Source organism: Symphodus melops (assembly GCF_947650265.1).
Source record: "Symphodus melops genome assembly, chromosome: 22".
Taxonomy (NCBI): domain Eukaryota; kingdom Metazoa; phylum Chordata; class Actinopteri; order Labriformes; family Labridae; genus Symphodus; species Symphodus melops.
This window is the reverse complement of record NC_136712.1, coordinates 2,901,372-2,920,268: the sequence shown is the minus strand read 5'-3', so window position 1 is coordinate 2,920,268 and position 18,897 is coordinate 2,901,372. Positions and strand designations below refer to the sequence as shown.

The following is an 18,897-nucleotide window of genomic DNA, read 5'->3' as shown; positions in this document are numbered from 1 at the left end:
AGAACACAAGACCAGAACACTACAAAGTCAAACCTGACACTGAAAACACAACCTAAACCAGAAGTTACAAAATAAAACAGGAAACACTAAATACAAAACTAGGAACCTAAAAACATAAATAACAGGAAATAAACATAGGAGGATACAGGGAAACACATGAAGACTAAAGTGAGCCACACTAGGAATCATTCATACACAGAAACACGAGGGGAAAAATTAAAACTAAAACAAGATGAAACACAGAAACAAAACCAGACAACAACCAAGACACTTATAGTACAACCAGCCCATATAGTATATATTTATATATACATATAGACTATCTTCCTACGCCTCCACATGCTGATTAGGAGATGTGACCTGGGAGGAGAATGCAGCGTGGTGAGAAAGACAGCCTCATTGCTGCGTGCTGCTCAGCCGTCACATGATCATCGCATCGTTGTTTAATAACTTTATTAAAGGATAACCAAGGTGTTCACGAGCGAGTGTAAAACAAGCCGCAAGCTCCAGTGTTGAAAAATGAAGCTGATGCTGAAAATTTAAAATCCTGCAGTTCCTTGAGTGTCCACTAGAGGCTGGCTGCAGAAGCACAGGAAGTCACATACACACCCATTCAAAAAAAAAGGGCTGTATTTACAGCAGAAATGACCATATTTACAGCCTGGTTCATGAAACCAAATATGTTTGATTCACTCATGTCTCGATCAGCAAACACTTTACGGGGAGTTGATTTTTTGATGACTCATCCATTAATCTAGGATAACAGTTATTCACGATAAGGCGCATAGATGACCTGACCCGCCTCCAGCTCTCAGCCTGTTGTTAGGTTGACTGAAAGATAGATCCACATTTCAAATATTTTATATTCTACATATTAAATAATTTCTCAAGAATGTTAAAATTATGATTCAACTCAATTAGATTTCACCCAACAAGCAAAACTTCATTATTTGAAATCAGCTTTTTACTCTTTGCGACTTTTGACCACCCTCATGCATCCTGCGTCCCCTTCAAGTGACCCGGACCTCATGTTGGAAACCAATCATTTAGCTCCAATATGGATGAGAGACGCTTCTTTGGCTTCAGCTCTGTGAGTGTAATGCAGAGCTGTCCGTGTCACGCGGGGACATTTGATCGTGCCTGCAGTTTTGACCCACTTTACCCCAACGACCCTAACTGTTGCGTGTCGTTGGCTGCGGTCCCCTTTGGATCCGACCACATGCGCTTGTGATGATGCACACACCGGCCGTGCAAGCTGGGATACGCGCTGGTGTCCCGTTTTATGATTGGGTCGCAGCACTGATCTCATGTTTAGTGGTTGGATCAGTGCTAAAAACAAGTCTCTATAAGCCATCGCCTCGTGTGAAGCTGCGGTCTGTCACTGTTGGGCTATTTCTCCCTAGACCCACAGTGGGAGCACTGGGGCCGTTACTGGGTGCCATCAAGCGTTTATCCGTCCAGTAGGAAAGCATGCCATTTGCACGCAAACCTGCACGAGTTGACGCAATTTCATCATATAAAACGGAAGAAATTCGTTATTTAGAATGCAGCTAAAAATCTGAAATTTGGACTGAAACAGACTTTTTTTTGGTAATCTCTAGTTTTTTCTGTGCCCTGCATAGTGAACAAGTTTACATGAATGTATATCTTGTGCCGTTATAATTTGGATTATTGCGTGGAAATGGAAAAAACGTTCATTAAGTCAGATTTTGGATACAGTTCCGCAGTGCCAAATTACGCACAGCAAACAGCTCTTGAATCCTAACCCTCCAAATGTCTTTAACTTCTCCTTGTCCAGCTTTCAGAGCATGAAATATCGTGTTGTGTGAGTGTAGGCTGCTGCTGCTGCTGGTGGAGCAGCAGTGCTTTTTTCTCTCTCTGTTGATCTGAACTACTAACCAAGTCTTAGAGAGATCAAAATTCAATCCCGTTCTGAGAAAAAAAAAAAAAAAAAAAAAAAGAGAAATGACGTTATTTGAATATGTGCCCAAAATCCTTAATGAATAACTTAGGACGAGTAGGAGGCAAATGCTGCCCCAGCTGTTTCCTGTTGAAAATGTCTGTGTAATGTAGATAAATGTGAGGGATTTTCTCTCTAAATCCGTCTCCTGTTCGCTAAATCTCACTTCTCCAAAACGAGCCTGCGCAATGGAACAAAGTCGGAATATTGAGATGTGACATTGCCCGCATCTCATCCTCTTTCTCCCCGTTTTTAATGACTTCAAACAAGTTCATTTTCGCCGGGCTTTGTCTTGCGGAGACCCGTGGGGATGTCTAGCGCTCTTTCTTTTCAGTGGCATTTATGTGATGTCTTCAAGGTAACTTACCTGATTTCCTTTGACACTTTATATTATCACCTTGCACACTTATTGCACTGAGCATCCTAGTTTAATTTGAAACAATAGAAATCACTATTCATCGCTTATTTTTGATTTTACTGCTTTGTATGCATGATAAATGTGGATTTATTCAGATTTTTTTCTTTTTTTTATACAGTCGTTGGATAACTTTGCTGCATGTCTTGATAGTTATTATAACACTTTACAATATGTTGCCCCCCATTCTATGTTAATTGACTTTTTCCATCAGAAATCTTGACATGACGTGCATGAGTTTCACTGCTCGGATGAATGGATGTTTCATCCTCAGCGCTTCTGTGCGCCCTGCGCTCTTTTCCACCAGAAAGTCTTAATGCAGCTGTGCAACTTTCAAAGTAATTACTGCTGAGTCTGCATTTATTAAGTGCTAAATATCTAACGTGCGGGGAGAAGAGAGAGGGGAGAGCTTCAACATGAACGACGACCGTGCATCGGGACAGTGTAGTTCGGGTTGTAAGAAGATATAGATGGATAGATATTGGTCTGTGTTTCTTCCTTTTATTATGTGTTTTTGCCCCCCTCAGCTTCCTCGCTTGGGTTTGGCGGCGGAGTAGTTTTCCATCTCACAGTGTGGTTCGGAAAGAACCCTGCAGATTTTTGCATCTCTTACTCTCCTTTTTCAATTTTAAACCACTTTGTGTTTATGCGTAAAAACGCGCTGGAAAGCTCTTTATTTGGCACAAGAGAAGCGCCGAAAACGCATTTATGAGTGCTCAGTGTGTGTGTGTGTGTGTGGGGGGGGGGGGGATTTACATGTATTGAATAATTTGCATCATTATTAACTTTTGAAGGTATCTGCAGAGGCTGAGTAGCGGTGTTACAAAGAGAAATGTGTGTTTTAATTTGGACGCGCTCTGCTCGGTTGCGCACAGGCGCTCCGAAGCATCAGAGCTCATGAGTCAGGCTCCTGTTTGACTGTTTGACTCTGGCACCGAGTGCAACTTTGGATTTAATACATTTTCCTTCCAATCTCTAAAACCCTGTAAAGTTACCATCTGTGGCCACTTTTATTCCTTGTATATCTCCCTCCTTTGGCAGAGGGAAACCTGGAAGTGAGGGAAACAAGCTTTCAGCCCACTGGTTTTATGTGGGAAAATGTTTGGTGTTGCCACCAGTGATGTGCCTTGAGCAAGGCACAGAGCCACCAACTGTCACAGCAGATTTAGTGCACATGGAGAGCAGTGACTTTAAAAGTCATTTTGTTGATATGAAAACCTCTCCGTCTGGTGATGCTCTGTCTTCAACAGCAGTGCAAATGTTAACGCTATCTCTCTCCTTGTTCTGCAGAGTGCAATGTGCTGTATCTCCTGTAGCCACACCCTCTCACTACTGCTGTGCATCCTCACCCTGACTCCTACGGCAACAGGGGCGGGCCCAGAGACCCTGTGCGGGGCGGAGCTGGTCGACACGCTGCAGTTTGTGTGTGGAGAGAGAGGCTTTTATTTCAGTAAGTGCACCTTTTTATTTATTCATAAAGGTTGGCTGTATCCGTCCCCGAGCTCTCCACCTCCAGCGAGCTCATAAATAAAAAAGCAGCCAGTTTGACATCTTGTCTTGATGCTTCCTGCATTAATGTTCCCTTTTTTCCTTCATTCATTCTTCTTATACTGTTACATCTTCATGTACACATCCATAACTTGTTTTACTGCTCAATGATGGACAGACGCCCAGATTATGAGCGAGCAAGCCTAAACGAAATATGGAATATGATAAGTACAGTTGGTGGCAGACTTGTGCCCGTGGGCAAAGGGCTTTCAGTGGAAACTTAAGGAGGGGTAGAAACTAAATGTTGCAGTGAAGTTTTTTCCTTTCTTTCCATCAGAGAAGGGAAAGCGACCCAAAGAAAACCCTCCACCAACGATCAAGGATTTAAATCTCAGATTTTTCCATTAAGGGTATAACCCAGCCCAGAACAGCAAAGGATATATGGAGCTACCAAGGTTAGGTGCAATGTTCCACTTCAGGACATGTATCCTGATCTTTCTGTCAGAGAGACTTACTGTGTGACTGTGCATTTGCAATAAGGCTGGCTCAAACACTGCAGAGCGGAGCTTTATAACCTCATTATTCATATTTCTTTGGCTGCCATCCATCTGCTCTGATTGTCCTGGAGAACCTTCATATCGCTTCTAAAGTCATGGCTGTCCCTCTCACATCTGTGCAGAGACAACCATCCAGTATTAATGGTTTGGTTTAGTCCCAACATGAATTAAGATTTTCCACATGGGAGAATATGTCAGCTATAAGATTTTCTATTGGAAATTAGCAGCACATGCATCTGCAGGTGCATCATTTTCCAGTAATGAATTATCTTCACCTGAAACTGGTTTGTAGATAAGCTGTCTCAAATGTGATGACAGTCAGAAGATAAGAGTCTGTGGGGGGATGAAAGGGAGTGGGGTCCTTGAATCCCAGACTCAGTCAAGGAGAGAAATGCACATTTTAAGCCATTAAAAGTCACATTTTATTAAAGTGTGATTAAAAATCAACCTCAATTTACCTGTGAGATGACAGCTGATATGCTTATGTAAAAAAAACAACCTTTTTGCCATATTGCCATTAGCCAGAACTAAAAATAATATCATTTGTTTTGCTGGTAGTAGATGGGGTGCAAATGTCATTATTTTCAATTATTAAAACATTTCCCACAAAACGTGACAGTGGGATTGAAAACCTTCAGAGGTCACCAAAGTCTTTAGGATTCATCCTTTTGGGGGCATCATCCAACCAATGATCAAGATATTTCAGTTTGGATCTAAATGGTGGCATGACCATTAGACCTAGACATCCTTGGGGGTTTGGCAAAAACCGGCCAATGGACTTTGAATCATGGATATTCATGTGCAGGACTCTTGTTTCAAACAGAAAAAGGATTTCTGGGGTTTGAATCAAAACATTGACCCAGTAGAGATTTGAGCAACCCATCTATATGGCAGCAAACCCCTGAAAGCCCCAATGCTAGCTCAAGTATTAGTGGAGGCTCCATGCACTAACCCAAACCATTGACCTGTTGATCTTCGAGCAAATGTTTGCAGCTACAGGGCCGAGGATGGTCTCCAATACTGTATTGTTAAAGAATATCTGGTATGGGGATCGTTGTCTTGCTTTGACTGAGAGATGGTAAAATAGGCCAAGGTCACAAATCTTGGTTTGCCATAACAGACAACTGATCCCCTAACCTACCAACTATTTACTGTTTTAGATGTAAAGTATATTGGATACTTGGCAGGACAGACAGACTTGTTGGTCCACTAACTGTGTTCTCCCATCCTGTCCATAAAGCCTCTTACAGCCAAGTAAAGAGGTTCATATTTGGCACAAGTTAGAACTGGGAATGTGTATGTTCCCAAAGATGACAGTCTAACCAAACTACCCAACCTCAAACAAGTAATCTTCTCATCAGTTCCAGTTGTCCACCCTTAACCATCCTCCCATGTTGCTATCGTCGCCATACAAGAACATTGTAGGAATACTTTTCAAACAGCCACACAGAACAATCCACTGTGTCACTGAACATGAATCGAGTTGTTTTCGCTGAGTCATCTCGTACCGACATTCTGTCTGGCAGTCATGTCACCATGCACCTTGCTACTGCTCCGAACCAAACCACCACAACATTCCTCCGGCCAAGCATGCAGCTTTTCCATGACCAGTCAACATCATTTTCTGCATTGGGTCCTTTGTATGTCGCTTGCCAGGGAGCCGTTGGAGAGCCACCAAGCTGCTGCAAAGCTGTGAGTCTTGTTCATCCAGATGCTGCTGGCAACACAGTCACGCTGTGAAGTGGTCATGACAGACTGCTCGATTGCCAGTTTTCTGCCATTTAAGACATTTTGGTCTTTGAATTCCCTTTGCAGCAGCACTTCTCTTGTATAAATGGTTGTGTTCTTATAAGTAAGACTGAAAGGTAGGAGAAGATCAAGGCATATCATCATAAAGAATTCTCTAATAATTCAAACGTCGCGTTCAACATCAATGTCATGCGAGGATCAATACAGTTGGACTTTTTCATTTTATTCTTGTTTGCAATTTCTTATATTGTAAAGTCTTGACATCACAAGTTGGATTGTGAGTCACCTGGTACCTCCATCCATGGACTCTACCTCCAGCCCCCAAAAACTTTTGCGCAGGTCCACCATTTATATTCTTGCCAGCGAAGGAGTGAAGTCGACAAGGAAAACTCAAGGCGGGGCTCATTGCATTTAAAGAAACACACACACCAAAACAGAGCGTTTTGAGAGAGCTAGTTTCTGGTTTCTTTTTGATCAAAGCACAGACATTTCATTTAGACCACAGGGGGACTGTTTGAAAAGATGAAAAAGGGGTATAATATGTTCTCTTTAAGCTAACTACAAGCCCCTTCCCTGAGATTTACATCTCAGTTTTGGGGTTTGTAAAAACGTCCCAAGAAGTGTCCGAATTTCTGGCTTGAAGTCGATGAATTGTTCAAGATTTTGAAAGAGTATGATGGCGTCCAGACACTGGATGATGTGAGAATGTGACAAAGTGTTGGCTACTGAGAGAGTTGTACAACAGCCTTGTGAATTTGTCTCATAGGCCATAGAAGTAAAGCACTACTGTCCATATTCATCTCATGAGAGAGTGTTGAATGGAGGCCAATGTAAGTCATGAATCCTCGTGCAGAATACAATTTTTAAGCAGGAACAGACTTTTTTGTGGTACAAGGAACGTGTTTTTCTTTCCCGCATTACCTTACACTGTACAGTCACAGAACTGCACAGCATCCATCTATCAATGCCACATTTTTCTGTGTTGAAAATGAGCTGTATTTCACAAAACACTCCATCCTTTTACCGAGAAGACGATGAGGTTTTAGCAGCAGGGTGCCTTGCCTTTGGAAAATATGCTGCTCCCTGTCTTCCTCTGTTTCTCTCGCTCTCTCATATTCTTGCTGTCATTCCTTTTCCTCTCCGTCGGTCACCACATGTTCCAGTGGCTGTTAGCGTAAAAATATCTGGAGAATCCATTTGGGTTCTGTCGTCTCAGGGATTGTGAAGCATAACAGCTCGGCCAAAGGAGGCGTGCTCCTTTCCCTGAACTCTTCCCCTCTAGTCTGTCCGTGTTGAACTTGGCAGCCCTCAGACTGATAATGTGTCCAGAGACAGTGTTGCAACTACAGTGGGCTTTATGTGCTCATAGGGATTTTGCCAATCCACCTTACACATGGCACCAGTAAAGTAGCACACTGGCATTTTAAGACCTCAGATTCCACACCCCAACAGAAATGCTAAATACTAGTTGGTGGAAATTTTTTTGAAAGGTAATGAAACAAACTGTGGGCTATGAAACATAAGAAAATCCATAACCATAGTCAGTTTTTCCCATTATTAGCCTGACCTAGAAATCCTCAGTTGTCTTTGTAATGCTTGAGAAGGCCAAGCAGTGGGATGATTTCACTGTGATGTTCACTCAATGAATCAAATCTGTTATGGGACTTTTTTGGCTATATAGGTATTGCGCTAAGTTACTCCTAGACCTCATGATATTTTATTACTTCTTGCTAAAATAGTCACACTTATTCTAGATGGAGTGTGAGGTAAATGATCGTACTGCTGATTTGCGCAAGAGGACTGATGCACTATCTCTCCTGAAATAATATGAAATTGAATAGTCCGTCATGTTTCACCAAGAGCTCATTGCCGGTACACCATGTTCTAAAACAGGTCATACAAACATGAAGAGTGCTAAGATATTTAGAAGCTTTGGCTTGGTCCAATAGGATATGAACTGGTGGTTGAAAGCAGAGAAGAAACTGAACTTTTAGCAGCAATTGATGAGCCTTTTTCTTCTTCTTCCTCAGTGTGAGTCCTTGTCGGTTTTATAAAACGCAGAGCTGGAGGAGAGAGAGGTAGAATGTGCAAACAGCATGTTGCATGCATGCTTACACTCAAACACACATAGCTAGGCCTTGTCCATCAGCAGCAGGGGATTATGTGGATTACAGGATGATCAGGACACCCCCTCCACCGCCCCCCTCTCGCTAGTTTTACAGTGGACACACTCAGCGGAGATCTGAAGAAAGACCTCCTGTGTGTTCTCCATCAGAGAAAAGGTGTCCTTTTCAAATAAGACCTGGACTAAAAATCTCTGACCCCTTCTTTGAATGACTCTTCTGCTGAACAAAGAGGCATCTCATGAAAAGGAAGGCCAGATAGCCGACCACATTTAGTTCTTCACATTAGGTAAGGCCGAGTGACAAGGGATTTGAGGACACTCTTTTACTTTACTTTTGACACCCTTTAACAGCTTCATCCAACCACATAATGGTCGAAGGAAAACAAGGACATTAGTGTAGAGATCACCAAACCAACTCTCCATTTTTAACACACCGCTGAACAGCGACTCTCATCTCTTAAACAGCTGTGTCCAAGTGTCCCAGGTCTGGGCTCAATAGTCAATCACAACCAAGTTACTAAAACCTGTGCTTATGTAATAGGCACTGCACTGTATTCTACTTGCTACTGTATAAAATGAGGGATACATTAGAGTGTCAAGACCTGGGAGAAATGATCCTTTAATTATGAGAATATGAGAAGTCTTGAAGAGCTAAAAATGCCCGATTCACTTTGGCGTAGCGAAACCAGAAGTAAGGCGTACCGTCTCTTGGGCAGCCGAACTTCCTTCCAAGTGCATCCCTCCTCTGAGGTACATAAGCCTTGAAAGGTGACTTGTACCATGGCCCAGAGTGCAAAGAAACAGGACTGAGTGCCCTTCTAAATGCAGAATGGGAATGCAGTACCATACATGATGCCCTATATGCTGAAATTGAGTGGGTCTCCATAGTCCCTCGATAAAGGGAACTGGTTTTAAAGTTCCTTGTGGCTAGGGGGCTGATGGCCTAGTAGTTATGTCATGCCCAATGCATGGCTGAAGTCCCCCAAGTGGGCAGCCATGGTTCAAGTCTAACCCTCTGCTCCTTTCCTACAAGTCATTTCCCACTCTCTCTCTCTGGATTTCCTTTTCCATTCACTGTTGTATCAAAATAAAGGCAAAAGCTCAACAAAAAAAAAAAGTACCCATGGTTTTAATACAAAGGTGCTGTAAAAAGACCAAAACATTCAAACAACGGTGTGCAAGATTATTCAAAAGTATTCGAAATAATACTTTTTTTGTGTGTGCAGGAACTGACAACAGAAGCACACTTTGTAAAATATTTGTTCTTCTTGATTCAAATTCACAATTTTGTGATTTGTGCTGCAAATGAGCCACAGGTGGAATTCAAACGCAGGCTGTCTGCTTTGATAACTGTAGCCTCTGTACATTGGGCGCACTTACTAACCGCTAGGTCCCCAAGTATTCCTTTTTTATTACACATAATTCTGGTGGAAGCCAATTTGGATCCAATGGCAAGGCATAGTTATGTGAGGAACACCTCACACTTGCCATAAACTCTATGTGGTACCAGTGATAAAGAGATAGTTTCCAGTGCTTTAGCAGCTCTCGCAGTCCCTACTCAGCAGTAAACTGCCTGACACTTTGCAGGATGAGCGGGTGCACAGGCTCCAAGAATCCACCGTTTTTTATTGACCATGACCAAGCTGTAAAACTCAGAGGTTTTCTGTACCACTTTGGAATGAGGGAGTCCAGCCATCCCCCTCCGGTGCCGATCCTGAGAGGAATGAACATTATGTGTGCTGATGCTCTCAAATAGCAGTCCATGGCATCAAAAGAAACACATCAACCACAGACAGTTGATTCTGTCTCACAGTTGATTCAGTTCTCAGTTGAAAAGGCCGCCTACAAATTAGCATGGATGTAAATGATTTAAATGAACGGTCCGCATTACTCTTATATTATCATGGTCTTCAAAGGTATTCTGGAAAGTTTTTGGCACGTCATGCCAAGAGGATGTGGCCTTTAGTCAGACTGGAATCATGACAAATTTACACATTTCTTTCCAAAGGAAACAAACACAGAAAAAATCAATAGAAACTTTTGAAACAAGTTCAGAACCCTCCTCTTTCGTAATTAAGTTCTCTGGCAAAAACAAAGGGCTCATCCTCAACTTTACCAAATATATATTATGACATCGTCAAGCAAGGTGCAGCACTGGTCAGACAAATACATACCAATGAACATACTTGGTACATTTAGTCTGAATATAAAGACTTTCTTTAACCATGAAGGCTAAGGAGAGAATTGTTCTTATGTTGTAAAATCAGATTTAATAAGTACTGTAAAATGTTTCTGTGTCTCTGAAGCCTTCACACAAACCAGCATTCCTTGTTGCTATTTCACACTCGACAGCATCATCAGCAAACCGCCCCTGAACTCCCCGCTGATTCCTGATCTATTAATCTCGTACCATGGCAGGCTTTCTGGCTGCTTTGTGAAAATAACATCTTTTAATGATTTAACTAGTAATTTACAAGCGTAACAGAAACTAAGAGTTTAAGCCGTAAACATATTGAACATTAAAATGTAAAACCTTTGAATATACTTTCTCTGGATGGGTCCCACACCCATTTTAAACCCTGACATATTATTTAAATTATGCAGCAACGGTATTCCATTTGAATTATGTAAGAGATACAAAACTGCACTCTGCCTCGTCACGATGGCTGAAACGCTGACACACGCTTTCTAATCTGACTTTCATCGACACGCATCCTCCATCCTGAGTCCGTTTCAAACAGCTGTAGGGGCTGTGAGGCGAGAATCACTGGCAGAAACCATTGTTTACTCATATTTGTTAAGCAACAGTCACAGAGCACAACTCCTTGTTTATGGAGGATTACAGCAGTTATCCATGGAATTGAAGCGTTTAAAACCTCCCAAAGCTTTGAAACCTGATTATCATATGCGTGTTTTTCCCCAACCTGCCCAAGCTGATTATCCTACATGTTGCAACCGGTGCCAGCTGATTTTTCCCTCCCTTCCAGCTGTTTGTACAGCAGGGTTGCGGGCTATTTTCAGAACAATAGCGGATGTTAATTTGTAAAGCTTTATTGGGAGGGACTGAAAAACAGGCCAGGCAATGAGGCCCGGCCCCTCTTTTGGCTTTCAGCAACCATTATATAATCGCTGAACAGGGCTCAATGCTATATTTCTCCTTTGTCAAATGTCTTCACATCAGGTGTTAGTTTAGCAGCCAAGGTTTATTAAAAATGCTGTAACAAAAAGCTAAAGTAAGCTTATTTTGTCACTGACATATTTAATTTAGCAAACCCATTTAGGCAGTTTGAGATCTGGCTAAATCCGGTTCTTGTGTTTGGTGAATAATGCAGGCACACAAAGTATTTTTAGCATCATTCTACCTGATGTGCAACATGAAAGCCTCCCCATTTTCTTGCACCCTCTCTCATTCGCACCTCTGTTGTCTTCGAATCTGTGTCTACTGGGTCCGGAGGGAAAGATGCTTCTGTTTCTGAATGAAAGCTGCTCTCTGTCCACAACATTGTCAGGACAAGGCAGACAGAGAGCAGAAGTTAATGCACTTTGTCAGCACTGGCAAGCTCCTGAGCCAAGAGCTATTAACTCTGAGAGGGAAAGGCATTTCCTTCTTGTAAATGCCATATTAAATTATTATTATTTTATTTGGTAACAGGGAAAAGCCCATCAGGGCTATATTGCACAAGGTGAGCAGGGAACTATAAATGGAGAGTAAGAGATTTTGTAAAGGCCACCAAAACAGGGTGGGTTCTGGGGGGTAGTGGGTATTGATGTCATGCTAACGATTAACGTGTTTATTGAGTCCACAACTTGAGTATCACTCCTTTAAATAATGATTTACATTTTTGTTTCTAGTGATATGATACAGACCCAAACACAAGGTGCACCTCCCCTTAGCTGGCCATTTAAACAGGGCTGTTTTTTTGACCTTAAAGGTGCATGTTGCCAATGATTCAGCACAAATGTGCTACGAGAGAAACTCCAGGGCAATCAGTCGTCTGCCAAATTAAAATGTGAATGAACAGTTGGACGGAGAGGTTGGGGAACAGCCTCAAAAACCTGCCTGGCTGTTCTCGCAGGTTGAGCTGGCCCAGAAGTCTTGTGGTTTGGCATCACTGGACTGGCCTCTATGTAAAAGACACCTGAGCCCAAATGGCTGACTGTGATGTTCTCAATGTTTGGGAGCTTGCAGCCTTTCTTTATGCTGGGAAGCAGCTTGCCAGAAAAAGGTCCAAGGTGTGCAATGTGATACACTGTAAATTTTACTCAGAGGAAGTCTATGTCATCAAGACTGCTTATATATCGGAGGAATCAGTCCCATGAGGTGGCCTTTTTTTTAATTCTAAACATATTGTCTGGAAGCCAGCCAAAATTAAATTGTATATATTTGTGCTGTTAAAATAAATAAAATATGGGGGGTGGGGAGAGGGCTCTGAATCATGGAATCATTGGAGTTTGATTGACAGTTGCTAGACCTGTCATGTTTCTGAAACTGCACATAAAACCTAAATTGTAGACCAAACCTAGGTCTCAGGTTTAGCATTAGCTAGTCTAACATTAGCTTGCAGTCTGATATTAAGTACCCAGACCCACACTTATGAAATTGAACAATCTTAACAGTGGGTTTCCTTATTCTTTTTCCTTACTTTTTAGGATTTGTAAAAATACAGGAATTTGTAACTCATGAATTACCACCCATAACTCTGGTTATTGCAAAAACATCTTGTCTCCTCAGCTACTTACTCCTCGTGTGTCTCTTCTCGACAGGTAAACCAACAGGCTACGGGCCAAATGCACGGCGGTCACGTGGCATTGTGGACGAGTGCTGCTTCCAAAGCTGTGAGCTGCGACGCCTGGAGATGTACTGCGCACCCGCCAAGACTAGCAAGGCTGCTCGTTCTGTGCGCGCACAGCGCCACACAGATATGCCAAGAGCGCCTAAGGTTAGTACCGCTGGGCACAAAGTGGACAGAGGCACAGAGCGTAGGACAGCACAGCAAGCAGACAAGACAAAAAACAAAAAGGTGAGCACAGCACCGAACAGATACACAACATGCCTGCACAGTTTCAGTCTATGCTAAGCTAAGCTAAGTGGCTAATGCTGCTTTAATTGGTTAAAAATGCTAGCTGCTTACAAGAGCAAGACTCACTAATTCATCAGACTTAAAAGCCTTTATTTTCCTTCCACAGAGACCTGCAGCTGGACATAGTCATTCATCATTTAAGGTATGTTTCATCTCATTTTGTTTTTGTTTTAAGCATGTAATCATGCTCTGTAAATCATATAATCTCAACAGAGTTTAAAGAAAAAATCCCTATTAATTTTATAGTCCAAAGAAAGAGAGTGTGAGGTCTAAATGTGGACGGTGATTCATCCCTTTGTTGCTAGCCAGCTAGATGGTGTGATCCTTTTAAGATTGGACTGTGTTCTTTTTAGCCTTCTCTCAAAAAAGAAAAACCATTAGCAAGAGAAGGAACTAAGTGGTTTTTGTGGTAGACCCAGTGGCACTCCCGTTCCCCAGGCGGGATCTCCACACTGCTACTGTACATTATGTGCTGAAATTCTGCCGTCTCACCATAACAGATGGGCACATGGAAGGTGCCGGAGATAAAGCACTGCCTTTACGTGTGCAGTGGCTTACACATCGCTCATCTGATCATTAATTTATGAATTATGCTGTATTATATAATCATAGAATTGTTGAGCTATACAAGTTTTTCTCTATTTGTTCTGTTAAAGTCAGACAGAAATTTGATTTTTTTTCTCAAGCTTTGAAATATTGAATATAAAAACAAATCTTATTGCAGCTGTTCTGTACTAAGCTCCATTGTAAAAAAAACAAACAAAAAAAACAAAAACAATAAGCAGCCATGACCCAATCTATATTTATATATGTGTTAATCTGCGATTTAAAACGATGGCGCAATCAAGTAGTTGGTTGGAAATAAGCAGTTAGCATGTCTGTAGCATAACCTATGCTAGCTCTGTAGGGTAGCCTAAATATTTCATACAAAACATTTATTCCCTTTTTAAGACTAGTTAGTGCAATTTATTATAATTATATTTATTATTTATAATTATATAAGCATAGTTGATTTAGGAAATCATTTTCTTATCTAACTTTCCCTCATAACCAATGCTGTTTGTATCTTGAAGATTAGAAGCTAGCAAGCCAATAACCCTTTCACCTAGCATGCTAACTTAAGTGTTTGCCATTCGACTTTACTTTTGATTCAAGTTAAATAATTTAATTAATGAAACTTTCTTTTAAGAGAAGCATTTCCTCGTGCAGACCAGACTATGTCTATGGCTTGCAGAGCGAGAGATACTTGTTTAAGTCAGTCCTGCATCTCTGAATTATTTCTAAATTGTTGTTTCTCTTTCGTTGCAGGAAGTTCATCCGAAAAACTCAAGTCGAGGCAGCACAGGGGGCAGAAATTACAGAATGTAGGGACGGAACGAATGGACAAATGCCCAGCGAATTGGGAAGAGAGAAGGGAGTGGCCTTACCTGGTACCCCTGTGGAATGGTTCACTGTAAAACAAAACAACAAGGAGGCTAACAATGGTCAAACACTCTTAGAAGTAATTGAGAGCTAAGAGGTGTTTGAGGTTTTGATGATGGTTCTTGTGATTATTTTAATACACTGCACCATTCCATATAGGGAGGAATTCTTTGTTAATGCAATGTAACAAACTAGTTTAGCTGCTGAGACACGATCAAGAGCTTATTTTACCTCCAAGTGTGAGTTGCAGCGTCCCCTGGCTCCAGGAAAAAGGTGTAAATGGATGTGGGTTTTGGCCAATCAGAGAGCAGCAGGCTTGAGCAATTGTGATCAGTTCCGTCCCTCAGACTTTGCAGAGCTAAATCTTTTTAATCAAAATAAAAAAATATTTTTATGCACCATGCATTACTGAGGGTTTTTTCATAAGTAAAACCGAGGTTATCTTTACAGGACAAAGACCAGGTGGTTCAGTATCAGTTATTTTACGATTATCCTCAAGTCCAATCTCCAGTTTTCATTGACAAAAAGCAGGGTTCTTCTATCCAAGTGGAAACCTTGAGGGTTTGAGTGTGATCCAAATCCCATCTAAGCTTCAGGAAGTTTTGAGGGCCTGAAAAATACAATCCAAAAACTTCTGTAACAACAGAACAAGAGCCTTTTGGGGGAATTTTAAAAGGAACAGTGAGTACTACCAAAACACCATTGTGATTAATCAAAAAACTTAAATAACCAGACGCTTACATTTAATTTAAAATTTCTTTGACTTTTTAGAACATGGTGCGTGTGTGGTTGTCCAAAATGGGTCAATCAGTGGAATCAAAGTGCGTTTGGCATAGTCAGTGGAATAAGTCAAATATCGACAATCAGGCAAAATGTTTGTCGTCTGCATCGGTTTCACATGTCACCACTGTGGCCAAATCCAGTTTTTTTTTGTCAACAATCCAGTGGCCGGCGATCAACATTTGAGTCTGAGTGGAGGCCTGTGTTCAAGGTCAAGCGCAAGTCATCAAAGTTTAGTCACAGCAAGTAAACAACGATCAGATTCAGTGAAAACCCTTGCAGCCAACATCTTAGTTCAAGAGAGGCTTTATCAAAAGCTTTACCAATAGAAAGTGTATTGATTGAACTATCTTGGTCTATTTAATTCTACTAGTTTAAAAATGCCAATATTTCTGTTGCTTTAGTTGTTGGTTGTACTGCATTGCTTTCAATCAGTTTAAGAATACAGAGAAAATCTGCGTCTGTTACACAATCCAACAAAGACGAAACACAAAAGATAACATGATTTGGTACATATTGCACACCAAAACAACGTGTCTTCCTGTAGATGTGAGATCCAGCACACGAATAACAGAACACAAACACACCTACAAAGCACCCACAGTGTAAATGAGAGTTGTGTAACCATGAGCAAGGGTCAGGTGTCCACAAACACGTTTCATATAAAAAATAAAAAAAAACAGTTCTAGGAAATCCTTGCATGGGGACTGACAGTAATGCCTGTTTGTTCAAGCCTCTGTGTGGATTTACAGTAATTTTATCTCACACATACTAAAAAAAAAAAAAGGCCCGAGACATCTCAGCTCCGGCTCTGCCTCCTCTGCCTGTGTATAATCAAACAGTACTCCCATTTATGTTAACCTATGCATTACTATCATTCATTGTACATGATGGTTTCATATAACAAAACTGTATTAAGAATCCTATCCACTGTATAATGGTGCTATTTTGTAGTTTGTTACTTGCAAGAGATGGCTAAGACAGACAGATGGCAGGGCTTCGGAGGTCTTCCCTTTTGCACAGCCTTGTGGCCACCATTTTAATAGTGTTTTTATTTGTAAGCTGTTTCAATAAGGTAGTAGTGTAAGCGAATAAATGTAACTGTGTGAAATCTGTGAATGCATGGAGATTTAAAAAAAAAAAAGTAAAGAAAAAAGAAAATACAATGTTGTGGTCCCAAGAAGGCAAAATGCTATTTTTTCTACTGTTTTTTGAATTATTTTCTCAAAATACATCCCTTATGCCAAATAACTTGACAAAAGTACTGTGAAATTTAATTCTTTCAATTGTATTAAGATTGTTAAAATTCATGGTGTGCTTTTGTCTGATGAGTGTGTACATGCACTTCACTGGAAGCCAATGTGTTGATTGTAAAAAAAAAAAAAAAAACACTTAAAGCGAGACTTTGTAACTTTTGCTCAACAGCGCCCCCTGTGGCCACACGTCAGAACAACAAACTATTATCTATCTTTAAAAACTAAAAATGTAGTATTTAAGAGCCAATGTTATAGCACGTAATATCATAGAGCAGCTAGCTTAAAGACAAAGTCTTTGGTCAGGCAAAGGGGCAAATAACCTTTTGAAAAGTTAACAAAATCCACTTCCCAAGACCTTCTTACTGTACCTTGTTGAACGACGAATTGTACTTATTTAATACTTCATTACGGACAGCAACCCCTGTAGTTGGTGGACATAGCAGCGTGTAGTTTTTTAGCTAGCTGCTTCAATGATGTATGCCACCTATTTATGCTAAGGCTAAGGCTGTTTTCTTTCGAGTTGCTGTTGAGCAGAGCCAAGCTAGCAGTTTAGCTAAGTTTAAAATCATGCTAGGCTAAGCTAACTCCTGTCTGGCTATATCTTGATATTTCACATAAAGATTTGAAAAATTTGCTGTACCTAACGATCATAACGGAGCAAAACAGGCATTTCGTTTTAACATAATGTGATATTCTGCAAAATGACATAGTCTCGCTTTAAGAAGAACAAGCCAGAAGTTTCATTTATTTTGACCAAGACATTCGTTAGCAGCTCTTTGAATCAAAATGTGCTTTCACAGACAACTTTAAATGTGTGTTTTTGTTTTTGTTTTTGCTGATTAGGATTTTAAAATGGAAATTTGAATATGCACTTTGTCTATTTTTTACAAATGCAGTCAACCTGGCGGCTAAAACGAAAACATATCTGGTAGGACAACAAGGCTGGTCCTCCCAGATTTTCAGAATAAAGTACAGACCAAAGACTTTTTAACGAGAACAACGTCTCACTTATTATTATGCCATGAACTAATCCAGATCATTAAATATTTTTTAAATGCCATCCTTGTCTGAAATGCACTGCAGCTACAGTACACCCTTCACACACTGTCTCTGGTATCTGATATAAATACAGCTTGGCAAAGTGAGCCAAACAAATGTTCCTCAGTGGTATATATCTCGGGCAGTGATGAAGAAAGCGACATGATACCAGCTTCCAATCCTGTGACCATGGACTAGTCAAACATTTCTGTTTTTCACTCATGTAAAATAATCAATACAGTACAAAAAAAAGAGTTATTGAGACATCATCGGCTCTGTAATAAAACATGTAATTTCCTGAAGCTCACTGTCCAACTAACTGTTTGATTACAGCGCTGTTATTTATGGTGCTCGGTTGCCTTCTGTAGAAAAAAAAATACTGACAAATTGTTCACCATTCCTGCTGAATAAACCACTTGTCAACATCACAGAAATGACTGGAGAGTTTCTTCATGCAGCATGCATGTACACTCATCAAATATCTGGGGAATCATCATGCTGTAAGACATTACTCCCTCCCTTATGCAACACACGTCTTCATAAAGCTTTTATGAGGAACACTGTGACACATTAACAGCTGATAATTACAAAGCTAAGATTGATCTCTTAAGCATGTGTAAATCTTTCAAGTTGTTTCAGCTATACATGAAGCTGACTGACATAGTGATACTTTCTAAGAGTTGGGGAGGTCAGCAAGCAAAGCGGGGCGTGGTGCTCCCTAAAGGCCAGAGCTGCGTGTTCAGCTCTTTGTGGGATGCTCACAGTGACAGCAGCAAGTTCTAACTCACTCAGTGTCAGCAGATTTTTTTTAAAAGCAAATGTCTATGTGGAGAGAAACCCGGATAAATTGGCTCTCTGGCAAACGGTGGAGATCAAAATTTGAAGCAGTGGGGAGGTCATTGAGGTCCGGGTCATCCCGTCCATCCTGGATGATATTTCATCCTTTTGTACGACTAATACAGAATCAATTATCTCACCCTAATGGTCCAATTGCCGGCTGCAAGCTTGCAAGATTTAGAGTTCAAA

The 18,897-nt window shown here is 41.0% G+C and overlaps 1 protein-coding gene across 2 annotated transcripts; it reads left to right on the top strand.

Annotated features, from left to right (window-relative positions):
- Positions 1–1,889: 1,889 nt before the first annotated feature.
- On the top strand, positions 1,890–18,305 carry igf1 (insulin-like growth factor 1). Of its 2 annotated transcripts, none has more exons than XM_079335537.1 (5): positions 1,890–2,318; positions 3,666–3,825; positions 13,059–13,315; positions 13,482–13,517; positions 14,684–18,305. In XM_079335537.1, exons 1-5 carry the CDS (start codon positions 2,271–2,273, stop codon positions 14,741–14,743), a joined length of 561 nt encoding a protein of 186 aa, XP_079191663.1. In that variant the 5' UTR covers positions 1,890–2,270; the 3' UTR covers positions 14,744–18,305. The 2 variants fall into 2 exon arrangements, with proteins under 2 accessions (XP_079191663.1, XP_079191664.1); XM_079335538.1 differs by lacking the exon at positions 1,890–2,318 and adding an exon at positions 2,774–2,859.
- The last annotated feature ends 592 nt before the right edge of the window (positions 18,306–18,897 follow it).